Here is a 27,759-nt window from a genome sequence, read left to right as displayed (position 1 = left end):
CTCCTCCCAATCCCTCCCAGTCACTCTCACTTCCACTGAATCCCTCTCACTGCCTCCCAAACACCTCCCAGTCTGCCTCAGTCTCTCTCAGCCTCTCCAAGTCCCTTCCCAGTCCCTCCCATTCCACTCCCAGTTCCCATCAGTCCCTCCAAATCCCCTCACAGGCCCTTCCCAGTCCATCCCACTCCTCCCACTCAATCCCAATGCCCTCCCAGTCTCCTCCCAATCCCAGTCTCTCCCACTTCCACTGAATCCATCCCAATCCCTCCCAGTCTGGCCCTGTCCTCTCCTAGTTCCTTCCCCATTGCCTTCATTCCCATTCCTGTCCTTTCCTCCTCCATCCCATTTCCCTCCCAGCCCCTCCCCAGTCCATCCCAGTCTCTCTCAGTCCCAGTCCCTTCCAGTCCTCTCCCATTTCTTCCCAACCCCCTTCAGCCCTACCCATTCCCCTCCCAGTCACTCACATTCCCTCCCAGGCCCTCATGCATCCCTTCCCACTCCATCCCAATGCCCTCCCAGTCTCCTCCCAATCCCTCCTGGTGTCTCCCAGTCCCTCTGGACCCCTCCCAGCCGGGCAGCAGAAAGGCAGCAGCAGGAGCACATCCCAGCAGTAAAAGGATGTTAAATCCACCCCGACACAGGCACACAAAAGCCTCTGCAGGCAGCACAGCCTCGGCCCCTAGCCCAGCCCCTGCTCAGCTGCCCTGGCACCGCTGCCTCTGGGGCTCCACTGCCATCAGCCCAGAGCCAAGCTGCAAAGGCTCCACTGCACCAGCACCAACTGCACTGCGGCACAGGCTGCTGGCACAGCTGCCTCTCTGCCCAAGCACAGCCCTGAGCAGCAAGTGGCACAGCTGCACAAGTGACCTGCTTTGGCCAGCACAGCAACGAGGCCCAGGCAGCTCTGCCTTCTGGCTGCCACCTCCTGCACAGTGCCCCCAGAGTGCCCCAGAGGGGAACAGCTCCCCGAGGGAGACCTTAGCTGCAGCAGCACTGCCCAGCAGCCTCTCCAGGGCAGAGGCCTCTCCCCACACCTGAACACCCCCTTCAGTTTTCACTCCCTCACACCCTGAGCTTCTCCTCTGCAACCATCAGCACACTGAAAGGCCTAAGAGAAGGCTTTAAGCAAGGCTGGCACTTGGCAGCAACTCACCACAGAGACATTTCTGCCCCCACAGCCACAGGAAATCCATTTCTGAACCAGCTGCAAGCAGCAATTGCATTTCAAACAGCTCCACGGCCTGGTACCAAAGCATCCCACCCTGCCAGGGCTTGGGGCTGAGGCTGAGTGCAGATCTGCAGCTGGGCTGGGGCAAAGCAGTTCAGCTCCCTGCAAAAAGAGAGAACAAACACAGCAGAGAACTCTCACCCAGGCACAAACAACAGAGACAGAAAGAGGGAGGCAACCTCCAGAGGACCCCAGGCCAACTTAGATGCCCACAATGCCCCTTCTGATGCCCCTGAACCCTGCTGCATCACCCCAGGCCCATTTTACCTGTCCCCAGACCCTTTTGAGGGCCCCCAGGCTCACTGCAGATGAGCCCAGAAGCCTCTAGCACAGCCCCAGAACCTTCTAGAGACCCCCAGAACCCCTCCCAAATCTCTCCCACGGGCCTCCTCATAAGGCCCCCCAAATCCTTCCCCAGGTTGTCCCCCCCAGGGACCCCCAAACCCCTCCCAGGCCTCTCCCCCGACCCAGCAGGCCTCAGCCTCTCCCACCCCCCCCCAGGCCCAGGCCCCGCGGCCTCGCCCCCAACTTTGACCCCTCAGGACCTCCCCCACGGCCTCCCGGACCCCCCCCCCCCCCAAATCCAGGCCCTTGCCCCCTCCCCCCCCCCGGGTATGTGTCCCTGCCCCTCCCCCTCCTCCCCTCCCTGTCCCCTCCAGGCCGCTGGGGACGCTCCAAGCCCTCCCCCCACTGACCACCGCCCCCCCCAGCGGCGACCCCCACCCCACACAGACCTCTCCCCCTCCTCTCCGACCCCCACTCACCACCTCCAGGGCCCAGACGCCCCCCGGGCAGCCTTCAGAGTGGCTCTGTCCCCTGCGCCCCTCCCTGCGGCCAGGCCTGAGCGCTCTGCGCATGTGAGAGGGGAGGGGTCGGCAGGAACCGCCCCCGGAGCCACCTTGGTGAGGTCAGCGTCGCAGGCGGGACGTCGGCGCCATCTTGGTGAGGTCACCGCCGAGCCTGCGCTGCCGGCGGCGCCGTCGTGGTGAGGGCACTGCCAGCCTAGGAGCGGGCAGCGCCAGCTCACGGGGGGCGGTGCCAGCTTGCAGAGGGTCACTGCCAGCCTGCGGTGAGCCGTGGCGACTCGGTCAGGGCATTGCCAGCTTGCTGCGGGCAGCGCCAGGACCGCGGCGTTGAGCGCCGTATTGGTGAGGTCACCGCCGGCTTGCGGAGTTTCGGCGCCGTATGGATGAGGCCAGAGCCAACTCGTGGCGCTCGGCGCCGTATTGATGAAGTCACAGCAAGTCCGTCGCTCTTGGCGCCATCTTGGTGAGGTCACTACAACTCGGTGAGAGTAGTGACAGCTTGCAGAGGGTCACTGCAACTCTGCGGCGAGTGGTGGCGACTCAGTGAGGGCATTGTCAGCCTGCCGTGTGCAGTGCCGACTCGGTGAGGGCATTGCCAGCCGGCCGCGGCCAGTGTCAGATTGCTGCCTGCAGCGGCAGCCCGCGGCGCCATATTGTTAAGGTCACCACCGGCTTGCGGTGTTTCGGCGCCGCATTGATGAGGTCACAGCGAGACCGTCGTGCTCGGCGCCATCTTGGTAAGGTCACATTCAGCCTATCGCGCTTGTCGCCATATTAGTGAGGTCTCTTGCAGAGCTTAGCGCTCGGCGCCATATTGGTGAGGTCACCGCCGGCTTGCCGCCGCTCGGTGCCAACTTGGTGAGCTTAACGTCAACTCCGTGAGGGCAGCGCCAGCTTGCAGAGAGTCACTGCCAGGCTGTGGCGAGCGATGGCGACCTGGTGAAGGCATCGCCAAGACCGCAGCTTTGGGCACCATATTGGTAAGGTCACCGCCGGCTTGCAGCGTTGCGGCGCCCTATTGATGATGTCACAGCGAGACCGTCGCCATCTCGGTAAGATCACATTCAGCCTGTCGCGCTCATCGCCATATTAGGGAGGTCACATCCAGGCCGCCTGGGTCGGCGCATATTGGTGAAGTCACACCAACCCGTCGCGCTGAACGCCATATTGGTGAGGTCGCTTCCAGTCCGTCGCGCTCGGCGCCATATTGATAAGGTCCCCTCCAACCCGTCGCGTTCAATGCCATCTTGGTGAGATCAGTGCCCACTCGGTGAGGGCAGTGCCAGCTTGCAGATGGCCACTGACAGGCTGCGGCGAGCGGTGGCGATTTGGTGAGGGCCTCAGCAGCGCCCCCAGGCCAGGCTGCAGTGCTGCGGGGACAAGCTGAGGGCCTGAGTGGGCACTGGGGGGTGCAGGGCGGGGACGGGGAGGGGCTGGGGGATTAGTGGGGGCATACAAGGAGGTGAGTGGGGGTCTCTGGGAGGCCAGTGGGAGGGTCTGCGGGTCCCTGGGAGGTCCCGAGGAGGGTCTGGGGGTCCCTGGGAGGTCCCGGGGTTCCCTGAGCCCTCCCCCCGCAGGCTCTGGGTCTCCCGGGGGGCTGGAGGCCTGCGGGGGGAGGTCTCCTCCTTCCTGGAGCTGCTGGGGCTGTGCTGGAGACCATCGGCCGCTTCGGAGGGGCGGGGCAGCGGCAGGCCCCGCCCATGCCAGAGGACGCACCAATCAGCTGCTAACCAGTTCCTTCCCCCCAATAAAGCACCAAACTCCGCCAGGTGGACCCTGCCTTCATTTATGCAAATGAGGGGGCGGGGCACAGGGGTGACCATGCCCACAGCCCCCACAGGATCCACCAATCAGCTGCTGACCCTCCCAGTAACCCCTCCCCAACCCCCAACACATGTCCAAGGTACTCAAAGGCAGAGCCTGATATTGAAATGTATGCAAATGAGGGAGGCAGAACAAGCGGCAAACCACGCCCACGACAATCCACCAATCACCAGCCACCTCCTGAACTCCTCCTCCAAAGGAAGCTCCAAATCTGTCACCATTCTATTGGTAACTGTGGGGCGGGGGCGCGGCCGAGGGGGCGGGGCCAGGCACAGCAAGGGGGAGAGGGCGTGGCTACAGAAAGGGCAGGGACTACACACAGCATGGGAAGAGGGCGTGGCCATGGAGGGGGCGGGGAATAGGCATTGCACTGAGGGGGCGTGGCTCAGAAAGAAAGGGGCGGGGACTAGACAGCAAGGAGACAGGGGGTGTGGCTATGCAAATAAGGAGGCAGCAACCAGAGCCAGGCAAGAAAGGCCAGGGAGGGGGCGTGGCTCCGCAGCCCGGGGGGCGTGGCTCCGCCAGCCCACTCCTCCCGCAGCAGCAGACCCCTGCAGACCCCTGCAGTGCCCTAGAGACATCTCCAGACTCCTACAGACAACTTCAGATCTTTCCAAGGGCTCTGCAGACCCTTACAGACCCCTGCAAACTCTTCACACCTCTAAGACCTCTACACACAGCCACAGCCTCCTCTGCAGAGCCCTGCAGCCCCCTCCAGACCTTCAATGGATTCCTGCAGACACTTAACAGATGCCTGACAGAGCTCCACAGACCCCTGCAGACCTTTACAAGATGCCTGCAGACACCTGCGGGCCCAGAACAGAAACCTCCACACACCTGCTGAATGCTACAGACACTTGCACACCCCTCCAGCCTCCTGGAGACCTCTAGGGACCCCTCCCGACCTTTCCATAAAGCCCTACAGACCCCTGCATGTCTTTAAGAGGCCCCTAGAGACCCCCACAGACCTCTACAGACTGCCAGAGAACCATGCAGACCCCTACAGACACCTCGAGACCTTTGCAAGGCACCTCAAGACCTTCACAGCCTTTTGAGACACCTACAGCACCACAGACACCTCTACAGACCCCTAACCACCTCCACAGACACCCAGAGAGCCCTCCAGGCCCCTAAGGGTACCTACAGATGCCCCCAGACCCCCGCACACGTGCAGACAGCGACGCAAAGGCTACTTACGGTCTCAGATGAAAAACTTTAGAGACTGAAGAAATCAAAAACCAAACTGCCAGATTCCCTCACACAACTTTCTACATGACCTCAGCAAACCCCTTTCACTTCACATCGCTTCTGACACCCACTCTGGGAGCTGGACACTCCTTCTCTCCCTGAGGCCGGGAGAAAGATCTGGTGAACGTGGCAGCACGTGGCAGAGGTTCAAGACTTAAGCAGACACCTGATTGCTACCACAGCTCAGAAACGACTGAGACACATGCCCTCCTCCCAAACCTAGCAGTTAGGAAGTGCTACAGCTGCACCAGATCACACTGGGATCTGCTTCTGGCATAGGATGCAGCAGATTCTGGTCCATAGCTCAGAGAGGATTGCTTAGCTACTGCTGTTTATAAACACGAACCAAAAACAACCACAAAAACAAAGGCTCAGAGCTGGAAACAGTTCTCAGCAGTGCAGCAAAATCCCTTTCTTTTATTCCATAGAGAGGTGCTGCAGTGACCTCAGGGGTTTTTAAGTCAAAAGCTGCTTGCTGGAATCACAGAATCAGGCAGGGTCAGAAGGGACCACAAGGACCTCGTTCCAGAGACACTTCACACTAGCCCGAGCCAAAACTAGAACGGTAGGAAAAAAGGCAAATCACAAAACATAGGACTGCCTTAACTGTCCTACATTGTAACTAGCAGCACCAAGTCCCAATCAATTCAGAGCCTTGGCACTGTTTCTCCTTGAAGATTTTAACCCTGGACACAAAGGAGTCCTGCTCTCAGCCATGGGATTACAATAAAAGTGACTCAAATGACTAAAAAGGGTAACACAAATGCCTTTTCCTGACCAATCTCTCTACATGTTCCTATGATGCTCCACTAACTCCCTCCTTCAGAGTGGCTAACAGTCTCCAACAGACACTGCACCAGCAGCTACCTTGAAGATCTGTAACCAGCTGAGTGAAGGGCTGTAAAACAAATTCACCTCCTTCAGAAAGCTTCTCATCAGTTACACAGAGCAGTCAGAGCCTGCTTCCATTCACATCTTTCTTTATCAGAACTTGTGCTCCCTGAGTCCCCGGGAAGCTCCTACAATCTTCCAGAGCACAAGCACAGGATTTTGTGCATGCTTTGATCACCCAGAGAAAACTTACAGAGCTGACGTGTTCAACTCTGGTTTTTCCCTTCCTTCACTCCAAAGGCCAGAGAAGAAGTAGTCAACTGCAAATGCCAAGCAACTTAACTCCCGAATGATGCATTTGAAGACAATGACCATTAAGGGCAAATGTCAAGCATCTTGTTAACCTATTCCAATGTGCCTTGTCTGTACTGAGTGCAGCCAGCATCCTTCATGCACTTCATGCTGCTTCTCTGAGGGAGCTCAGTTGTATGCCTCTCTTAAAGAAAGCATCAAGAATGAAATGGGACTCTCCTGAAATCAGAAGCACAGGCAATGCATAACCATTCTTTACAGCCCCAGTTACAAACTGGGCGGGCTGCAGAGGTGCGCCCAGGCCAACCTCATGGCATTCATCAAGGCCAAGTGCAAGGTCCTGCACCTGGGTGGGCACAATCCCAAGCACAACTCCAGGCTGGATGGGGAACGGCTGAGAGCAGCCCTGAGGAACAGGCCCTGGGGCTCTGGGCTGATGCAAAGCTCAAGAGGAGCCTGCAGTGTGAGTGCAGCCCAGACAGCAACCCTGTGCTGGGCTCCAGCAAGAGCAGTGTGGGCAGCAGGGCAAGGGAGGGGATTCTGCCCCTTGCCTCTGCTCTCCTCACACCCCATCTGCAGTCCTGGGGGCAGTTCTGGAGCCCCCAGCACAAGAAGGACATGGAAGTGTTGGAGCCAGTGCAGAGGAGGCCACCAAGATGCTGAGAGGGCTGCAGCAGCTCTGCTCTGAGCACAGAGTCTGATCAGTGACCTCACTGCTGGCTGCAGCTACCTGGAGGGAGGCAAAGTCCTACAGCTGTGCTGCTCAGGGACATGCTTTGGGGGTGACCTGGCAGTGCTGCCTTAAGGGCTGCCCTGGATGATTTGGAAGCTCTTCTCCAACAGCAACCACTCCATGCTTCTACTCCTCAGAACCTGTGCAACTGACTGCCAGAAGGAGCACAAACTCCACACAAAGCCTTACCTGACCCAGCCTCTTTGGCCACCTGCGTCTCGTGGGGGATGTTCCTCAGCATCTGCTCCTCCCGCATGAGCTGGTGCTGGGCTGAAACCTCCTGCTGCCTGGGGAACGGCCATGCTGCTCCTGCTGCTCCTTCAGCTCATGCCATGCTTGCTGGAGAGAGCTGCAGAACCCAACAGCAGCACAGATTGACACGGAGGGGCTCTGGCAGCAGCAGCTTGAGTGCAGGCAAATCCATCCCTGCAGCTGAGCACAGTCATTGCTTTGGCCCAGAGCCGCTTGCAGTGGCGCCTGGAGGAGCTCGGAGGCCTAGAGCGGCTTTGACCAGCGAGAGGAGAGCCCAGAGCGTCGCCTGCCAGCCGGAAGTGACGGCACGGAGGCAAGATGGCGGCGCGGAGCGAGCTGCTGCGGCTGTACCCAGCCCCGGGGGGGTCTTAGGCGGAGTTGGGGGGTCCCGGGAGGGGTCCGAGAGGGCTCGGGGGGGAGCGGGGGAAGGGGCTGGGGGGTTTTGGAGAGTCCCAGAGGGGCTTCGGGGGGGCCCCAGGGGAGTTTGAGGAGTCCCCGGGGGGGGATGAGGTGGCTGGGGGGGGGCGAGCAGTGGGGGGAGGGTCTGGAGATGAGTCAGTGGTTGCCAGGGGTGCTTGGGGGGGTCGCAGGGGGATTTTGGGGGGGTCCGAAGTGGCTGAAGAGGGTAGGGGGAAGGTCTGGGGGTGTTGTAGGCGGCCCCGGGGTTGGGGGGGTTTGGGGGCGCCTTGGGAAGGGTCCGAGGTGGCTGGGGGGAGGGGGCAGTGGAGCAGAGGGAGGGTCTGGGGGTGTCATGGGGGTCCCTGGGTGAGGTTTTGACGGGGGTCAGAGGTGGCTGGGGGGGAGGGGAAGGGTCTGTGGGTGCCGTAGAGAGTCCCAGGAGTGCCTGGGGGGGACTGGGAGCAGTGGGAGGGGACTGGGGGGACGCTAGGGGGTGCTGGGGTCCCTCTCCCCGAAGCTCCTTGACCTGCCCTGCCAGGGAGGTGCTGCTGCCGCTGCCTGATGGCCTGGCACAGGTGGCACTGAGGGCGCTGGGCCTAGGCCTGCAGCCCCCAGCCCGGCCCGAGGGGAGGCCTCAGCAGCGCCCCCAGGCCAGGCTGCAGTGCTGCGGGGACAAGCTGAGGGCCTGAGTGGGCACTGGAGAGCGCTGGGCGGGGACGGGGAGGGGCTGGGGGATTAGTGGGGGCATACAAGGAGGTGAGTGGGGGTCTCTGGGAGGCCAGTGGGCAGGTCTGTGGGTCCCTGGGTGGTCCCTAGGAGGGTCTGTGTGTCCCTGGGTGGGTCTGAGGGTCCCTGAGAGGTTCCTAGGAGGGTCTGGGGGTCCCTGGGAGGTCCCGGAGAGGGTCTGGGGGTCCCTGAGCCCTCCTCCCGCAGGCTCTGGGTCTCCTGGGGCCTGGCGGCCTGCGGGGGGAGGTCTCCTCCTTCCTGGAGCTGCTGGGGCTGTGCTGGAGACCATCGAGCGCTTTGGAGGGGCGGGGCAAGGGCAGGCCCCGCCCACGCCAGAGGATGCACCAATCAGCTGCTGACCCTCCCCGTCCTAACCAGTTCCCCCCCCCCCAATAAAGCACCAAACTCCGCCAGGTGGACCCTGCCTTCATTTATGCAAATGAGGGGGCGGGGCACAGGGGTGACCATGCCCACAGCCCCCACAGGATCCACCAATCAGCTACTGACCCTCCCGGTAACCCCTCCCCAACCCTCAACACATCTCCAAGGTACTCAAAGGCAGAGCCTGATATTGAAATGTATGCAAATGAGGGAGGCAGAACAAGCGGCAAACCACGCCCATCACAATCCACCAATCAGCAGCCACCTCCTGAACTCCTCCTCCAAAGGAAGCTCCAAATCTGTCACCATATTATTAGTTACTGGGGGGCGGGGCCAAGGGGGCGGGGCCAGGCACAGCATGGGGGAGAGGGCGTGGCTACAGAAAGGGCGGGGACTAGACACAGCATGGGGAGGGAGCATGGCTATGGAGGGGCGGGGACTAGACACAGCATGGGGAGAGGGCGTGGCTATGTATGGGCGGGGACTAGACACAGCATGGGGAGAGGGCGTGGCTATGGGTGGGTGGGGACTAGGCATTGCGCTGAGGGGGCGTGGCTAAGGAAAAGGGGCGGGGACCAGACACAGAACAGGGAAGGGGGCGTGGCTCAGAAAGAAAGGGGCGGGGACTAGACAGCAAGGGGCAGGGGGTGTGGCTAGGCAAAGAAAGAGGCAGCAACCAGAGCCAGGCAAGAAAGGCCAGGGAGGGGGCGTGGCTCCGCAGCCCGGGGGGCGTGGCTCCACCAGCCCACTCCTCCTGCAGCAGCAGACCCCTGCAGACCCCTAGAGACATCTCCAGACGCCTACAGACAATTTCAGAGCTTGCCAAGGGGTCTGCAGACCCTTACAGACCCCTGCAAACTCTTCACACCCCTAAGACCTCTACACACAGCCACAGCCTCCTCTGCAGAGCCCTGCAGCCCCCTCCACACCTTCAATGGATTCCTGCAGACACTTAACAGATGCCTGACAGAGCTCCACAGACCCCTGCAGACCTTTACAAGATGCCTGCAGACACCTGCGGGCCCAGAACAGAAACCTCCACACACCTGCTGAATGCTACAGACACTTGCACACCCCTCCAGCCTCCTAGAGACCTCTAGGGACCCCTCCCGACCTTTCCATAGAGCCCTGCAGACCCCTACAGACCTCTACAGACACCTCGAGACCTTTGCAAGGCACCTCAAGACCTTCACAGCCTTTTGAGACACCTACAGCACCACACACACCTCTACAGACCCCTAACCACCTCCACAGACACCCAGAGAGCTCCACAGACTTCCAGAGAGTCCTCCAGGCCCCTAAGGGTACCTACAGATGCCTCCACACCCCCGCAGACAGCGCCGCAAAGGCTACTTACGGCAGCTGCGCTAAAACGCGTCTCAGATGCGGCGCCGCTGCCGAGCAACTCACCTGCCCAAACTCCTCTGCTGCGAGAGACAAAGAACGCAGCTCTGCCGGGGAACGCGGGAGGCTTCCCTCTTGCCCGAAACGCCCTGCCCGCCTGCCTGCCTGCCGCGCTGTGCTCGCCGCCACTCCGCTGCAGCCTGCTCAGCGCCACTGCCGCTCCCTGCGGCTCCGCCCGCGATGCTCCGCCCCGCTCCCACTAGGGCATGCGTCCGACTGCGGAGCCCGAGCGCCGGCCCGCCCCCCCGAGCGCCGGCCCGCCCCCCCCGAGCGCCGGCCCGCCCCCCCGAGCGCCGGCCCGCCCCCCCGAGCGCCGGCCCGCCCCCCCGAGCGCCGGCCCGCCCCCCCGTCTGCCGCCTTCAACTCCTCACTCCAATACTTACAAATCCAAACCAGTTCTCAGCTCTCCTTCCCACCTCTCACCATCCCCTCCTCTCCTCCCCTCCCCTCAGCTTTCAACTGGGGCTGTTGAGGCTGCAGAAGAGAAGGCAGAGCTTCGAGCCACGCTGCAGTATCTGAAAGGGACCTGCAGCAAAGCTGGAGGACTGTCTAAAAGGGCCTGTGCTGATACTCTGTGCATTTAAAAGGATTGCAGTGAAGCTGCTCCAAGAAAAACTTTAGAGACTGAAGAAATCAAAAACCAAACTGCCAGATTCCCTCACACAACTTCCTACATGACCTCAGCAAACCCCTTTCACTTCACATGGCTTCTGACACCCACTCTGGGAGCTGGACACTCCTTCTCTCCCTGAAGCCGGGAGAAAGATCTGGTGAACGTAGCAGCACGTGGCAGAGGTTCAAGACTTAAGCAGACACCTGATTGCTACCACAGCTCAGAAACGACTGAGACACATGCCCTCCTCCTAAACCTAGCAGTTAGGAAGTGCTACAGCTGCACCACATCACACTGGGATCTGCTTCTGGCACAGGATGCAGCAGATTCTGGTCCATAGCTCAGAGAGGATTGCTTAGCTACTGCTGTTTATAAACACGAACCAAAAACAACCACAAAAACAAAGGCTCAGATCTGGAAACAGTTCTCAGCAGTGCAGCAAAATCCCTTTCTTTTATTCCATAGAGAGGTGCTGCAGTGACCTCAGGGGTTTTTAAGTCAAAAGCTGCTTGCTGGAATCATAGAATCAGTCAGGGTCAGAAGGGACCACAAGGACCTCGATCCAGAGACACTTCACACCAGCCTGAGCCAAAACTAGAATGGTAGGAAAACAGACAAATCACAAAACATAGGACTGCCTTAACTGTCCTACACTGTAACTAGCAGCACCAAGTCCCAATCAATTCAGAGCCTTGGCACTGTTTCTCCTTGAAGATTTTAACCCTGGACACAAAGGAGTCCTGCTCTCAGCCATGGGATTACAATAAAAGTGACTCAAATGACTAAAAAGGGTAACACAAATGCCTTTTCCTGACCAATCTCTCTACATGTTCCTATGATGCTCCACTAACTCCCTCCTTCAGAGTGGCTAACAGTCTCCAACAGACATTGCACCAGCAGCTACCTTGAAGATCTGTAACCAGCTGAGTGAAGGGCTGTAAAACAAATTCACCTCCTTCAGAAAGCTTCTCATCAGTTACACAGAGCAGTCAGAGCCTGCTTCCATTCACATCTTTCTTTATCAAGTTCTACTGTGGAGTCAGAACACTTAAAGTTCACTTAGTCACAGGTTAAGTCGACTCTGCTGTTGGTATCCAACCCCATGCTGCTGGCTGAAGCAAAGTATTCCAGGGCTTGAAGTTGAGACTGCAACACGAGAGACCTCCTGTGCTAAGTGCTGCTTTGGGTTTCTGGGGTTGGGGTCAGGAGGGGATGGGTGGCAGGTGGCCAACTCCTGCTTTCTGCAAACAGAAACAGGCTAAGGTAATTGTGCACTGCAGGATCTCATTTTGTATTTACCTCTTGATCTCAACCCAGAGGGTTTTTCCTTGGCTGTGTTACTTTTGCCTCACTTCTGTGTTGGAGGGAAACAGGAGGTTAACCCATTACAGCACTGTAAGTTGTTCAGGCACTGGGAAAACAATTCAACAGGCCCCTGTGTTCCAGGAGGTTTATCAAGTAGCCTGCCAACATTTTCAGGTGCTAAAGAACTAATGAACATTCCATTTAGGAAACAGCTCCCTCATCCCATAGCAAGCAAACATTCCCCACTGTCACTAATCCTAGGAGCTGACAAAAGACTTCATTGAATGGTTTAGGTTGGAAGGGACCTCTCGTGATGACAATGACCAACAAATGACTCCCTTCAATAAATAAGCGATTTGGGAAATTCCAGAGAGTACTTTTGCTAAACAAGTTAGTCTCTTTTCTTTTCCATGAGGTCTTTCTGTTGAAGCTCAGCATCTAAAAGCTCTGTACCTCTTCCCTGCCCTCCTGCCGCAGCCCCTCCACCTTTCCCCGGGCAGCCCCCTCCACCTTTCCCCGGGCAGCCCCTGCCGTCCTGCCCCCACTCTCTGCCTTCCCCCGGGCAGTCTCTGCTGCTTTCCTCCTCCTTCTTCTCTCCACTCTACGTTACCAGCTTCTGCTCCATTACCCGTTCCATTACCAGCTGCTGCTGCTGGTCTGTTACCAGCTCCAGTTGGTGCTCCTGCTCCATCTTTGCCTCCATCGCAGAACCCAGAACAAAACCTTCAAGGATCCAACCTCCTAGAGAAACCTCAGCCTCAGTAGCAACACAGACTTAGCACCCGTGAGCTAAGGTGGATGTTGCAGTGGGTCAGTAGACCAGCCCTAAGGTGGCCCTCGCTAGCGGGGGGGCCAGCCAGGCCCCCCGGCCTTTGAAACCCTCCACCACACACCCGGTGCTCACTCGTGATGCCAGGCAGAGGATCCCTTGGCCAGCAATAGGCCCAGCTTGGGGCTGGGCTCCTCCTGCTCTGCTTATAAAGGGCACTGAGCAGGGAGGGCCAAGTGGCCACAGCTGGGGTGGGAGGAGACTTCAATTGACCTCCCCTTTTTAAGCTGCTCCAGGAGAGGCAGAAGCCTTTGGCTGCTCCCCTTTGCAGGGGTAGGTTGGCTGTGTCCTTTGTGGGGTGGTGTTTTGGCTGTGTGCTTTGTGGGGTGCTTTTGCTTTTCTCTAAGCCACTCCTCCCCTTTGCTCTGCTTGGGATTTCTGTTCCTCCTTGGTATGCTGTGCTTAAAGCTGTGCTTGAAGTTGTGCTGTTTCCTTCATGAGATAGGTTTGCTTTTCTGCTTCCAGGCTTGCTCCTCTCTTGTTTTCACCTGTTGGGGGCCAGAATCTGCCTTCCTCTTGTTGCAGCCTGGCAGCAAGAGTCAGAGTCCCTAGAGCATCTCGTTGCTTCCTTTGCCCTTTGCTGAGACAGTACAGCTCTGGCCTCTGGTGTGGCTCTCGTTATTGTGGGGGGGAGAGCGAAGAGGAGGGGGTGGGGGGGGAGAGAGCGACGAGGAGGGGGGGGGGGGGGGGGGAGAGAGCGACGAGGAGGGGGGGGCGGGGGGGGAGAGAGCGACGAGGAGGGGGGGGCGGGGGGGGAGAGAGCGACGAGGAGGGGGGGGCGGGGGGGGAGAGAGAGCGACGAGGAGGGGGGGGCGGGGGGGGAGAGAGCGACGAGGAGGGGGGGGCGGGGGGGGAGAGAGCGACGAGGAGGGGGGGGGCGGGGGGGGAGAGAGCGACGAGGAGGGGGGGGCGGGGGGGGAGAGAGCGACGAGGAGGGGGGGGGGGGGGGGAGAGAGCGACGAGGAGGGGGGGGCGGGGGGGGAAGAGAGCGACGAGGAGGGGGGGGCGGGGGGGGAGAGAGCGACGAGGAGGGGGGGGCGGGGGGGGAGAGAGCGACGAGGAGGGGGGGGCGGGGGGGGGAGAGAGCGACGAGGAGGGGGGGCGGGGGGGGAGAGAGCGACGAGGAGGGGGGGGCGGGGGGGGAGAGAGCGACGAGGAGGGGGGGGCGGGGGGGGAGAGAGCGACGAGGAGGGGGGGGCGGGGGGGGAGAGAGCGACGAGGAGGGGGGGCGGGGGGGGAGAGAGCGACGAGGAGGGGGGGCGGGGGGGGAGAGAGCGACGAGGAGGGGGGGGCGGGGGGGGAGAGAGCGACGAGGGGGGGGGCGGGGGGGGAGAGAGCGACGAGGGGGGGGTGGGGGGGAGAGCGCGCGACGAGGGGGGGGGTGGGGGGGAGAGCGCGCGACGAGGAGGGGGGGTGGGGGGGAGAGCGCGCGAGGAGGGGGGGTGGGGGGGAGAGCGCGCGACGAGGAGGGGGGGGTGGGGGGGAGAGCGCGCGACGAGGAGGGGGGGGTGGGGGGGAGAGCGCGAAGGGGAGGGATCTCCTTAACGTCTATACATTACCAAGGGGCAGGGGTCAGCACTAAGGTGCCAGCTGCTGCTTGGTGGGGCTCAGCACTAGGACAAGTAACAACAGACAGAAGCTGCTCTGCCTCACCAGGAGCAGAGATTTCTTGGCTGTGAGCCTGACAGAGGACTGGAACAGACTGAAACCAAAACATTGCTCAGAACACAAAAGAACCTCTGAAGCGATGGCAAAAAGCTCAAGGAAAAGAGGTTGGATTTTCATGATTCTCTCCCTTAAAATATGTCAGACTAACAGCAGAGTGAAAAATGTGGAATTCATGCAGGTGGAACAGTTAGAACTGTGGCAGACATGATTGGCTGTTTTAATCAAGAAGTTCATTTGGCTTAAGCCTAGTTCTAAATAGTGACAATAGATACACTAGGCACAGCATAGCAACAAGCTTGCATCAAAGCATTTCTAAAGCCTCTGCAACTAAGTCCTTCTTGACTGACAAGAGCATCACCTCACTGAATAAGCAATGAACTCTACCATTACAGCAGCCTTGGCCTCATAGATGACTCTCTTGCTTCGTTGCAGAAGTCCATCACCAGCCTGTGCCTGCAATGTCAAATGGAACCATGTCAAAACTGCTGACACTTTGCAGTTATGATCCCAACAGTTCATTCTTCAGACCTCCCAACCCTTAAGTCCCTTAAGAAGGAAGTGAAAAGCAATTGCTCTTGCATTTCATGCTGCCCAGACGCTCCCAGCTCCTCCAGTAAGGCTAAGCATTCCAACAGGCTCATGCCAAACTCTCCCACAGTTGTTTGAGACCATCACAGCAAACTAACAGCAAGTTGCTGCTCTACTCTCAGACCACAGAGGCTGCCTAGGGAGTCGCCGTCCCTGCAGCTGCTCAAGAAAAGCCTGGATGAGGCACTTAGTGCCATGGCCTAGCTGACTGGAGAGGGCTGGGGGCTAGGTTGGGCTGGATGAGCTTGGAGGTCTCTTCCAACCTGGCTGATTCCATGATTCTAAGTGTACAAATACCTCAGCTGTGTGCTTTGAACCTTGTCAATAAGCTTTCTGCAGAGATTGAATGATAAGAAACAGGTTGGTTGTAGTTATTAACAACCTTTGCCTGGATACCAACATTAATATTGATTATTAATTGTGCATCACTCATAACGCACCCATTCCATGGCTCTTGGAGTTCCCACAGTGAGAACAGCAAAGGATGGCACACCCCAAGCACTCCTCACCACGTATTCACTGCCAGCACCCAACACGGGAAGACAGCCAGGACAGGAAGATAAATCACACGGCGTAACAATCGGAGCCACCGCAGCTAAGGGGGGAAAAACCAAACACCAACCAATATATCTCAAGCCACAACAAAGACTTACTTCAGCAGCACCATCCAAGATATCCTTCATGAACTTAACCATGTCCTCTGTCTTCTCAAAGTGTCTGTCTGGCAGCAAACACTGCTGGTTGGAGGCATTCAAGGCGACGGTAGTACGGATGGTCAGCTCGCTGGCAATGGAAAGCAGATGGGTTACAGGTTTGAAGAGCCACAGTGTAAAACACTGCAAAGCAAAGAATTCCTACAGCATGTCAGAGGGCGCTCAGTAAGCTTCTCCCTGTGTGTGTTCCCTTAAAGGCAAGAGGGGAAGGGGGAAGAGAATGGTACAGAAAAGCTTCTCAGCAGTACTTTGTCCCCTCACATCCGTGCAGGCAACGCGATGGAAGCTTACTGCATTTCACACCCCCACAGGTAGCTCATGACTTCCCCAGCAGCAAGAGATCACAGACAGGAACCTTGCACATTAAACGTACTACTAAGGTAACACAGGAAGTCTTTCAGCATGCAAAGGCAAAAGCACAACCCAAAACATTCCACATGGCCACAGTCCAGCTGAAGAACAAAAAACTGCTGGAACCAGTTCAGAGCAGGACCACGAGGATGAGCCAAGGGCTGGAGCACTTCTAAGAGGATAGGCTGAGGGAGCTGGGGCTGCTCAGCCTGAAGGGGACAAGACTCCAGGGAGACTTTAAAGCTACCTCCCAGTACCTGAAGGGAACCTGCAGCAGGAAGGCTGCAGAGGGACTTTTTCCATAAGGGTGTCTAAAGACAGGGCAAGGGGAATGGTTTGAAGCTGAGGGAGAGCAGGGCTGCTCAGAGTGGATCTGAGGAAGAAGTTCTTCAGCATGAGAGTACTTTGGCTTGCAGAGACAGAAACACTGTAATGCCTGTTCATGAATTTACAGCCAAGGTCACAAGCGTGCTTCTGTCAGCAATTACTGCTTCTATGCCCACCCATCACACAGTAGTGTGTCCTTTGTGAAGAAACAGCATCTGAGGCCAGCTGCACCAAGTATTCAGCGACAAAACAAATCAAATCAACAAAACAAATCTCCTACTTACCCAGCCCAAAAAGCAAACACTTCTCTGCCAGAGAAACAGGCAGAAACATCTCAGCAGACAGACAGAAGAGCTTGCACCGGAGAAGCAGGTGAAGAAGCTCTCCTTTTTGGCACCTATAAAGCACCAGATCAATCACATCACTTGAACTTCAAATGAGAGACAGCTGCTTTTAGATTCACTGCACTCAGGTGTTCATCTAGAGACAGCCCACAGAAATCCAGAACTTGTGCTCCCTGAGTCCCCGGGAAGCTCCTAGAATCTTCAAGAGCACAAGCACAGGATGTTGTGCATGCTTTGATCACCCAGAGAAAACTTACAGAGCTGACATCTTCAACTCTGGTTTTTCCCTTCCTTCACTCCAAAGGCCAGAGAAGAAGTAGTCAACTGCAAATGCCAAGCAACTTCACTCCCGAATGATGCATTTGAAGACAATGACCATTAAGGGCAAATGTCAAGCATCTTGTTAACCTACTCCAATGTGCCTTGTCTGTACTGAGTGCAGCCAGCATCCTTCATGCACTCCATGCTGCTTCTCTGAGGGAGCTCAGTTGTATGCCTCTCTTAAAAAAAGCATCAAGAATGAAATGGGACTCTCCTGAAATCAGAAGCACAGGCAATGCATAACCATTCTTTACAGCCCCAGTTACAAACTGACATAACTTTGAATATGCCTAATGCCCTGCAGAGTTAACTAAGGAAAACCTAAGTTACAGCTGTAATAGAGAAGTTAATGTAACAGAGGTCAAATTTAATAGAGGCATGAAATTGAACAAGGCCAAGGGCAGGGTTCTGCACTTTGGCCACAACAACCCCGAGCAGCACTGCAGGCTGGGGACAGAGGGGCTGAGAGCAGCCAGGCAGAGAGGGCCCTGGGGGTGCTGGCAGAGAGGAGCTGAAGCTGAGGCAGCAGTGTGCCCAGGTGGGCAGCAGAGCCAACGGCATCCTGGGCTGGCTCAGGAGCAGTGTGGGCAGCAGGACAAGGGAGGTTCTTCTGCCCTTGCGCTCAGCACTGCTCAGGCCACCCCTTGAGTACTATGTCCAGTTGTGGGCTCCTCCATTGCAGAGAGCTGTTGAGGTGCTGGAAGGTGTTTGGAGAAGGGCAGCAAGGCTGGGGAGGGGCCTGGAGCACAAACCCTATGAGGAGAGGCTGAGGGAGCTGGGGGTGTGCAGCCTGCAGCAGAGGAGGCTCGGGGCAGAGCTCACTGCTGTCTGCAGCTGCCTGCAGGGAGGCTGTAGCCAGCTGGGATTGGGCTCTGCTGCCAGGTAGCCAGCACCAGAACAAGGGGACACAGTCTCAAGTTGTGCCAAGAGAGCTATAGGCTGGTTGTTAGGCATTTAGTGCCAGGGTCCAGTTGATTGGTTAGGGCTGGGTGCTAGGTTGGACTGGATGATCTTGGAGGTCTCTTCCAGCCTGGCTGATTCCATGATATGGCAAATATCCACTTTTACTTACCATCAGAAACAAAGGACGCTCCATCTTTGAAGACCACAACAGCAGGCAACTCAGGCAAGGTCACATACTGAAAGAGGTGTTTTCAGTTAGTCCAGGGAAGATGAAAAGACTTTGAAAGACACCAGCAACATTCAAATGTGGAAATGTCACTCATTCAAGTACAGTTTTCCCCATTATTTTCTGTTATTCTTATTGTGACCTTCCAGTAGCTGAAGGGGGCCTGCAAAAAAGCTGGGCAGAGACTTTTTAGGCTACCAGGTAGGGACAGGACTAGGGGCAATGGAGCAAAGCTGGAAGTGGGGAAGATTCAGACTGGATGTGAGGAAGAAGTTGCTCAGCAGGAGAGTGGTGAGAGCCTGGAATGGGTTGCCCAGGGAGGTGGTTGAGGCCTCATCCCTGGAGATGTTTAAGGCCAGGTTGGATGAGGCTCTGGACAGCCTGCTCTAGGGCAGGGTGTCTCTGCCCATCGCAGAGGGGTTGCAACTAGATGATCCCTGTGGTCCCTTCCAACCCTGACTGATTCTAGGATTCTAGAGGTGATTAGTGGGAAGCTCCAGCTGGCATGAAAACTAGCTTTACTTGTAACAGTTTAATACAATATACCTACTGAAAAATAACTCAGCTTCCTTTTTTCAACTTGATCTGTTTTCAACTAATCTTTGCAATACCAATTGTACACCTTTAAAACCAGAGAGGACACTAATGAAAAGAAGCTTCACGTCTAGCCTGTATTTGTCATGTCCAAAGGCCCATGGAGACTTGTACATGGAGGAGCTCTTCAGCCTCTGTAGAATTCCCAGTCTGACAAAGAAGATTGGAAGATTCCTGGCAAGCCACTGTGCCCAATCACCTATCTGCTTTGCCAGGGCTCATTCTGCATTTCTAGTTGACAAAGCCAAGTATTTCTAAGAAGCTCCCACAGATACAGTAAACATGCCAACTGCTATTTCTGGTCAGAGACATCACTGTTGTTTGCAAGCTCCACTCAGTAATGACTGTGCAGAAGAACATTCACGGCTTACACGTACTACCCACTGCAGCAGGTAAATGCTAACTGCTTCTAATCAACAATGCAGACATGAGAAGCTACTGGACTCTACCAGACTCCAAAGAAAGAACTGACTTGACAAGGTTAAAAAGAGGTAGCTATGCTAACAGCTATAACTTACCTACTTTATCCAAAACGTGGCAAATTTGAACACAAACATTGCAACACATTCTGTTCCATACTTGTCTCATTCAAAGGCTATCCAAATACCCTTTTCTAACACTCAGTACTTATCTGCACAGAAAAAAGGCTGCTCTTTTTGTTAGACTTAGTACAGCCATCTTCAAGTGGTAGACAGTAAATAGTATATGTAACCCTAAAGGACAAGAAATTCAAACTACAGAAATACATCTGTAACCATCACAGAGAAAAAAATCAGCATTACATTTATATGAACCAGATCTATGGCAGAAGAGAAGAGAGAGGAAACAAATCTGAAGAACTACTCAGAATCTTCAGTCTTAGAGCATATGCATGTCTCCTTACCTCCAGCAGAAAGGAGAGCTGTGCTTAAAACTACTGCTGTGAACCAGTCTGCCTTTCTCTTTCAGTACTTTAGTGATGTTCTTATCTGCATCCTAAAAAGACAGAACAAACATTTTTTTCCTCAAAATACAAATTCCATTATTTTAGTAAAGAAGTACAGGAATCATCTCCAATACTCAAATCAAGACAACCTCTATCATAAACCAGTATTTACACATCAAACAATCCAAAAAAACTACTATACAATGGATGCACTTACTGCAGAGGCACTCTAACACTTCACTAATAAAGCTGCTTGCTCTCAAACCTTGGCATTCATCAACAGTCCTTCCTTGCCCCCAGCTCACACACAGCTGTGTACCAAACGCAGACTTTCTGTAGCACTAACATAAGACACAATTTATTATTAAATGAGAACTTCAAACTTTGATTGAGTCTTCTGATTCTGTGGCAGCAAGTCACATGGTGCTTCTTAGCCTCACGTTTAGGTCTCACTACAGCACGTTCCTCTGCTGTGAATACAGCTACTGAAGTGGAAGCCTATTTGACAGTACCTCACTAACTGACCAGCAGTGAGATTCTAAACTGGAAGGGAATGGTAAATCAAATTGCTGAACGTTCAATCAAAAGCTGAATGTTAAATCAAAGGCCATCTATTGAACGAGTGTCAACGTGACATTGAGGGATAAAAAGAAAACCACAAATGACTGTTGGAAGAATTCAGCATTAGAATATTTTCCAAGAGTCTTAAGTTCAGATTCCCACGAGCAAAAGCTAAACACGTAGCCTCCAGTGCTCTCTTATTTGCCTTAGCAATGACAGCTCTTTGAGTTGAAATGCAACACAAGATTTTAAAGCCTTATTCAAGCAAATTGTGTTTACAGGAACATGCTCTGCTGTCAAACTGCAGCAGCAGGAAACCAACCAAACAACTATTTGTTGTCTTTGCACACAGCGCTAAACAGGAACTCCTTTCTGCCCGTGTCTGCAGTAGTCTGGAGTTCCTGTTGGTTTCTTTTACAGGGATTCTCCTGCCTCTATTGGCAAGTATATTCACATTGCAACACATCCCACAAGTAGGGAAAATGAGTGGATTTCTCTCCTCTGACAAGTCGTGTTACACTACCTGGCTGGCACAAGCTTGATGACCACATCTGGAAAAGCAGAAGTCATCCAGAGGTGAAGAGAGGCCTCTGCATACTTGCCTGGAGGCTTCATGCATTACATTTCCATAAGGAACAAGCAAAGGGAAACTCATTCTGCAGTAGATACAGAATGGAGATGCTGCTCTTCCCTTTCACTACCAGATACACAGTACTAATCCCATGTCAAAGCCTCTCTTTTTCAGATACTGTAATAAACTCACTGAAACCCTGCTGCAAAGGTTAAAATACATTAGGCTTCTTCCAGAGCTCAAAGACACCTTGAAGACCAAGCTATTAAGGGAAAGAAGACTTATGCCATTGAAAATGTTGCCCTGAATAAAAGCAGTGTTTTACTTTCTCCAAGACCACTAACCTTCACATACTGTCCAGCCAAGTCAGCCACCTCTGCTGTGAAGCAGCCAGATGCATCGATGGCACAAACAGCCACAGCACCCTTCTGAATTCTATTCAAGTCCATGCAGACTCTGTCATCATCCTACAAAAGTTCAAGTGACAGGGTAAAGAAATACAAAATATTGGTTAAAATATCCCCCCCACGGAAGAAGAAATGAAACATTCAATACAAAAAGTGATGGCTGGACAAGAATGGCAGAACACTCAGCCTTTGGCAAACCCAAACACGCCCAGGAAAAGATGGATTCTACAGGACTGTCATTTTAGGCATCAGAGCAAAGATCATTTCTCCAGAATCTCTCACCTGACAGAAGGGCTATGTGCCTCTGGGCATGTATATATGCACGGACAAGTAAACACACGTTTTACCTGCACACATGCACACACAGAGCCAACGGCTTCAAGATGCTACTGCATAGTAAAGAAACTGACCACCACTGTGTCATCTTCTTGTACCAGCCAAGACTTCTGTCTGTTTAGCACAGAAGCATGCAGAGTCTTTTTCAGAAAGCAAATGGTTGTAATCAGTCTACTACTCCTGGAACTCCACATAATAAACCCCATTGTCTTAGTGTTTTAATGATCCAAAGCCTTTCAGTCTGCATTGCTCAATCTTTGTTGGCCCACTGGCAATGCTACTGGTCAAGAACCACACGTGGACAACATCACAGCTTATTTTCCTGGCTAGCCTTCAGTTTCTTATTTCCTCTAGCACAAGCACAGAATGAGTTAGAGTTGGAACACACCACAAGGATCATCTAGTTCCAACCCCCCTGCCATGGGCAGGGACACCTCACACTAGATCAGGCTGCCTAAAGCCTCATCCAGCCTGGCCTCAAACACCTCTTGGGACAGGGCTTCGACCACCTCCCTCAGCAATCCAGCCCACAGACTCATCACCCTTATGGGGAAGAACTCCTTCCTAACAAAAAAGCTGGGCAGGGACTTGCTCTACCAGGCCAGTTACATTTCCCAACAACTAAACTGCCTTGTGCAAATATGCAACAAAGCAACAGAGGAGCCAAGGGAAAATACCTCTCACAATTCTTTCTCTATTAGCAGTCTGTTCCTTTCCTATTCCATCTCCTACAACAAGAGGACCTGACTCAAAAGCAGCTCTGTCAAGTACTTGCAAGATTGAGCTACAGGAGAATGTCTGAGGTGCAAGTAGTGTGGTAAGGCTTTAGACTTCTTCAACACTTTACCAGCCACCATGGATTTCTTTATCAACCAGTAGCACACAGTCCAGTCTAAGTTTCTTTCTTCACAGCTCTACGAAGCTGAGGCATCTTTTCACATTGCATTCATCTCGACAAGGGAAACACCACCATAATGGATGCACCCTCCAGGAAAATGCATACAAAAGAGACAGAAAGGGATGGGATATTGCACACAAATATCAAGAGGCCTATCACAAATGCCAACAGCTTCTGAGAATGACGATAGAGCTCCTGGTCTAAGGATTGCCGATTGCAGGGCGCTGGCAGCTCTACTGCAAGTTCTTTTGAGGGCATCTTTGGATAATGGCTGAAGACAGGAAACTATCCAAAAAGAACAACGAGTCTAAACTCATGCATTCAATTCATGTGTCTAAAACTGAAGCAATTCTATCCATGAAAAATTATCCCTCTTAACCTTCACCAGAACAGACAGAGGAAAAGAACAGTAACGACAGAAAAAAGGAGTGCAACAAAACCCTTTCCCATCAAGGTAAAAAGTCTCAGTACAAAAGTAGGCAAAGCAATTTTTTGCTCTCTAAAAGCCCAATGAGCAATGAAAGGGAAACACTGAAGAGGGGCAGTGTGCTGTGTAAAACCACTGTTACCATCCGAACCTGTCACTTAGCAAAGCTTGTTCTGACTATCAGTGCAACAGAGCATTTCTTCCCTAAGCTATAAATTACAGCTTTGGGGGAAAAAAACAACAAAACACCACACCTAGAGTCACTAACACTCAGAGACAGTGGTGGGCTCACTTCACATATCACAATAATCCAATCAAGGGACACCTAAGATCCCCAGTGCAGCATACAGAGGGCACGAGAGGATGCAAGAGTTCATTAGAACACAGTGCTACACTGTGCTCCTTATTCCTACCTTTCAAGCAGCAAAGAAGATTGTTTACTATCAGTCACCCTGACAGCCAGTCCCCAGGAACTGGAAAGTCAAGTCATGCACGATGGAACAAAATTAAGGTTACAGATATGCAATTCATACTCACAGCACCAAAAGAGGGAGCCTGGTTAGGGCTCCGCGTGTCACGGCAGCTCACAGGCAGGCATCTTCCGCGCGGCCGCCATCTTGACTGTGGCGCCCGCGACGGCCAGAGCTGTGCGTCCCGGCAGCCAATAGGAAGCCCGCTTGTGCGCGCGTGTCCGCCATATTGAGTGCGTCATGGCCAGCCAATGGGAAGGCCGCTTTGGCACGGCTGCCATCTTGAGTGTGGCTCCCCGCGGTCGACATCTTGAGTGTGTCTGCCGCGGCCGCTCTCTCTGTGCAAAACGGCACCTAGGCGCGGCGGACACGCGTACGCAATTTGCGTATGCCCCCGGGCGCGGCGGAGACGCGTGCGTCCTCCATTTGCGCACCGCACCCCCCGCCTAGTCGCGGCGCAGACTGGCTCCGAAAGACCCTGCCTGCCTGCCTGCCTGCCGCTCTGTGCTCGCGGCCATTCCATTGCAGCCGGCTCAGCGTCACTGCCGCTCCCTGCGGCTCCACCCGCGATGCTCCGCCCCGCTCCCACTGGCGCATGCGTCCGACTACGGAGCCCTAGCGGCCCGCCACCCAAGCGCCGGCCCGCCCCCCCCGAGCGCGCCACTTTTAACTCCTCTCTCGAATCCTCACAAATCCAAACCAGTTCTCAGCTCTCCCTCCCACCCCTCACCTTCCCCTCCTCTCCTCCCCTCCCCTCAGCTTTCAGACACTTCAATCATGCACGGCCTTTAGAGACGAGGCAGGAGAACGGGGACCGCCGCGGCTGAGGAACTGCAGTGTGGACAAGGAAACACACGGTGGCAGCACTCAGCACCGGCGCCACACCGCAGCCGCTACACAACTGCAGTACCCACGACCAAACACGGGGGGGCAGCACAGACAACCGAGAGCGCCTCTGCGCCCAGCCGGGGGCAGCGCCTTCAGCCCAGCGCCGCTCTGCCTATTGGCTTTGAAACAGCACACCGCACGCAAGGCACAGCCCACGCTCTGCCACTCCTACACACTCAGTTTATAGGGACAGCTCTCAACTCCAGCTGGGGCTACTCAGCACTTCCTTGATCTACTCTTGAGGGATTTAGAGACAGCAGAGGAGACACAGGGGGAGCTGCTGACACCAGAATTAAGGCTGTTCTGCAGGAGCTAGAGGAAAAACACAGCTCTTCTGCCAGATGAGGGCCACAAAGATGAGCAGAGGACTGCAGCACCTCTCCTGGGAAGCAGGACTGAAAGAACTGGGGCTGTTGAGGCTGCAGAAGAGAAGGCAGAGCTTCGAGCTACGCTGCAGTATCTGAAAGGGACCTGCAGCAAACCTGGAGGACTGTCTAAAAGGGCCTGTGCTGATACTCTGTGCATTTAAAAGGATCGCAGTGAAGCTGCTCCAAGAAAAACTTTAGAGACTGAAGAAATCAAAAACCAAACTGCCAGATTCCCTCACACAACTTCCTACATGACCTCAGCAAACCCCTTTCACTTCACATCGCTTCTGACACCCACTCTGGGAGCTGTACACTCCTTCTCTCCCTGATGCCAGGAGAAAGATCTGGTGAACGTGGCAGCACGTGGCAGAGGTTCAAGACTTAAGCAGACACCTGATTGCTATCACAGCTCAGAAACGACTGAGACACATGCCCTCCTCCTAAACCTAGCAGTTAGGAAGTGTTACAGCTGCACCAGATCACACTGGGATCTGCTTCTGGCACAGGATGCAGCAGATTCTGGTCCATAGCTCAGAGAGGATTGCTTAGCTACTGCTGTTTATAAACACGAACCAAAAACAACCACAAAAACAAAGGCTCAGATCTGGAAACAGTTCTCAGCAGTGCAGCAAAATCCCTTTCCTTTACTCCATAGAGAGGTGCTACAGTGACCTCAGGGGTTTTTAAGTCAAAAGCTGCTTGCTGGAATCATAGAATCAGTCAGGGTCAGAAGGGACCACAAGGACCTCGTTCCAGAGACACTTCACACTAGCCTGAGCCAAAACTAGAATTGTAGGAAAACAGACAAATCACAAAACATAGGACTGCCTTAACTGTCTTTCCAACTCCCTCACACGTTTGGATCCTAGCCCCATTGAAGAACTATACAAATGCGGTTTAGAAAAAGCACTTCTTCTGATTATAGACCCAGCCAGGAATGGCCTAGCCTGGAATCCCCTGCACCATTCTGCAGCTTCCCAGCTCCCCCACACACTGGCAAAAGAAACATTCTCCTAGATGCTTTCCTTTGAAGCAGAAACACGTTTACATCCTAGCCCCATTGAAGAAACATAGAAATGCCGTTTAGAAAAAGCACTCCTTCTGCTTATAGACCCACTCAGGAATGACCTAGCCTGGAATCCCCTACACCATTCTGCAGCTTTCCAGCTCCCTCACACACTGGCAAAAGAAACTTTCTCCTAGCTGCTTTCCTTTGAAGCAGAAACACGTTTACATCCTAGCCCCATTGAAGAACCATAGAAATGCCGGTTAGAAAAAGCACTCCTTCTGCTTATAGACCCAGTCAGGCATGACCTAGCCTGGAATCCCCTGCACCATTCTGCAGCTTTCCAGCTCCCTCACACACTGGCAAAAGAAACTTTCTCCTAGCTGCTTTCCTTTGAAGCAGAAACACGTTTACATCCTAGGCCCATTGAAGAACCATAGAAATGCCATTTAGAAAAAGCACTCCTTCTGCTTATAGACCCAGCCAGGAATGGCCTACCCTGGAATCCCCTGCACCATTCTGCAGCTTTCCAGCTGCGTCACACACTGGCAAAAGAAACTTTCTCCTAGCTGCTTTCCTTTGAAGCAGAAACACGTTTACATCCTAGCCCCATTGAAAAACCATAGAAATGCCGTTTAGGAACAGCACTCCTTCTGCTTATAGACCCACTCAGGAATGACCTAGCCTGGAATGACCTCCACTATTCTGTAGCTTTCCAGCTCCCTCACACACTGGCAAAAGAAATTTTCTCCTAGCTGCTTTCCTTTGAAGGAGAAACACGTTTACATCCTAGCCCCATTGAAGAAACATAGAAATGCCGGTTAGAAAAAGCATTCCTTTTGCTTATAGACTCATCCAGGCATGACCTAGCCTGGAATCCCCTGCACCATTCTGCAGCTTTCCACCTGCGTCACACCGAGGCAATAGAAACTTTCTCCTAGCTGCTTTCCTTTGAAGCAGAAACACGTTTACATCCTAGCCCCATTGAAGAACGATAGAAAATCGGTTTACAAAAAGCACTCCTTCTGCTTATAGACCCGGCCAGGAATGGTCTAGCCTGGAATCCCCTGCACCATTCTGCAGGTTTCAAGCTCCCTCACGCACTGGCAAAAGAAACTTTCTCCTAGCTGCTTTCCTTTGTGTCGCTAGGTGTCGCTGTTTGCATGCTGACTGCTGCTGAAGTTGAGGAAAAGGACTTACGGAATCCAATATAGATTGTAAAATGTAAGCCGTTTAATACAAAAATCAGAACGCTTTTATACTATATCAGAAGGATGTTATAGGATTACATCAGAATTACATGTTAATTTCTAATTGGTCCATACTACACATTGCTACATATTTTGTGGTTAAGGCATATTCGTTAATGAGTACAAAGGCATATTGAATATTGAATAAACAAAGGCATATTGAATAAACAAAGGCAGCACTCAGTATGACTAGCTAGGGAGGCATCGTCCTTGTAGGCCAGGATACAGCTAATTCTAAAATATATCTATAACTATTTTATTACTATGTTTCTTCTACACAGCTGCACAACAAGGACACAACATCTTTACCCGCTTTGTTCAAGTCGCTTACATATTGATTGCAAAGCAACAGCTCCTACAAAGTTTCCCACATCTCCCCCTTTCTTTTCAAAGACCGTAGCAGCAATCCGATGCATTCGCCAGGATAGACATCGGAAGATGCAAGGGCCTAAAAGCAGTAAAACAATGACAATGAGCAATACTATTCCTACAGTCTTAATCAACTCCTTTGCCCAAGCTGGAATTCCCCATGACATCAACCAATCATCAAAAGGATTGTGATTCTGTGTAATCTTCTCTGTATGATGTTGAAGCCAATCTATTTTCTTATGGATTGAATCACTATGATCAGATAGGTTAAAACAACACATTCCTTCTACATCTTCACAGCCCTTTCCTTGTATTAGAAGCAAGTAATCTATGGCAGCTCTATTTTGCAAGGTAGCC

The 27,759-nt window shown here is 54.0% G+C and overlaps 1 protein-coding gene and 2 long non-coding RNA genes across 32 annotated transcripts in view; 1 reads left to right on the top strand and 2 right to left on the bottom strand.

Moving 5' to 3' along the window:
* LOC135174547 (uncharacterized) overlaps positions 1-27,759 on the bottom strand; it is a 199,455-nt gene that overhangs the window by 28,741 nt on the left and 142,955 nt on the right. For 11 of the 29 annotated variants that reach the window (XM_064141828.1, XM_064141829.1, XM_064141823.1 and 8 more), the window contains exon 4: positions 1,154-1,330. In XM_064141828.1, the coding sequence (XP_063997898.1) occupies positions 1,154-1,330 (177 nt within the window). The other 18 variants (XM_064141837.1, XR_010301970.1, XR_010301971.1 and 15 more) reach the window with 18 other exon arrangements.
* On the bottom strand, positions 11,758-13,038 carry LOC135174552 (uncharacterized). 2 transcript variants are annotated; one of them, XR_010301988.1, is made up of 3 exons: positions 12,967-13,038; positions 12,691-12,803; positions 11,758-11,998 (listed from the first exon to the last, which is right to left on the bottom strand). It is a non-coding gene; the product is annotated as an uncharacterized LOC135174552 (long non-coding RNA). The 2 variants fall into 2 exon arrangements; XR_010301987.1 differs by having other exon boundaries at positions 12,691-13,038.
* On the top strand, positions 13,076-13,498 carry LOC135174556 (uncharacterized). The gene is made up of 2 exons (XR_010301992.1): positions 13,076-13,164; positions 13,357-13,498. It is a non-coding gene; the product is annotated as an uncharacterized LOC135174556 (long non-coding RNA).

This window comes from Pogoniulus pusillus, unplaced genomic scaffold (genome assembly GCF_015220805.1).
Source record: "Pogoniulus pusillus isolate bPogPus1 unplaced genomic scaffold, bPogPus1.pri scaffold_77_arrow_ctg1, whole genome shotgun sequence".
Classification (NCBI taxonomy): Eukaryota; Metazoa; Chordata; class Aves; order Piciformes; family Lybiidae; genus Pogoniulus; species Pogoniulus pusillus.
This window is presented reverse-complemented; position numbering and strand designations above follow the sequence as displayed.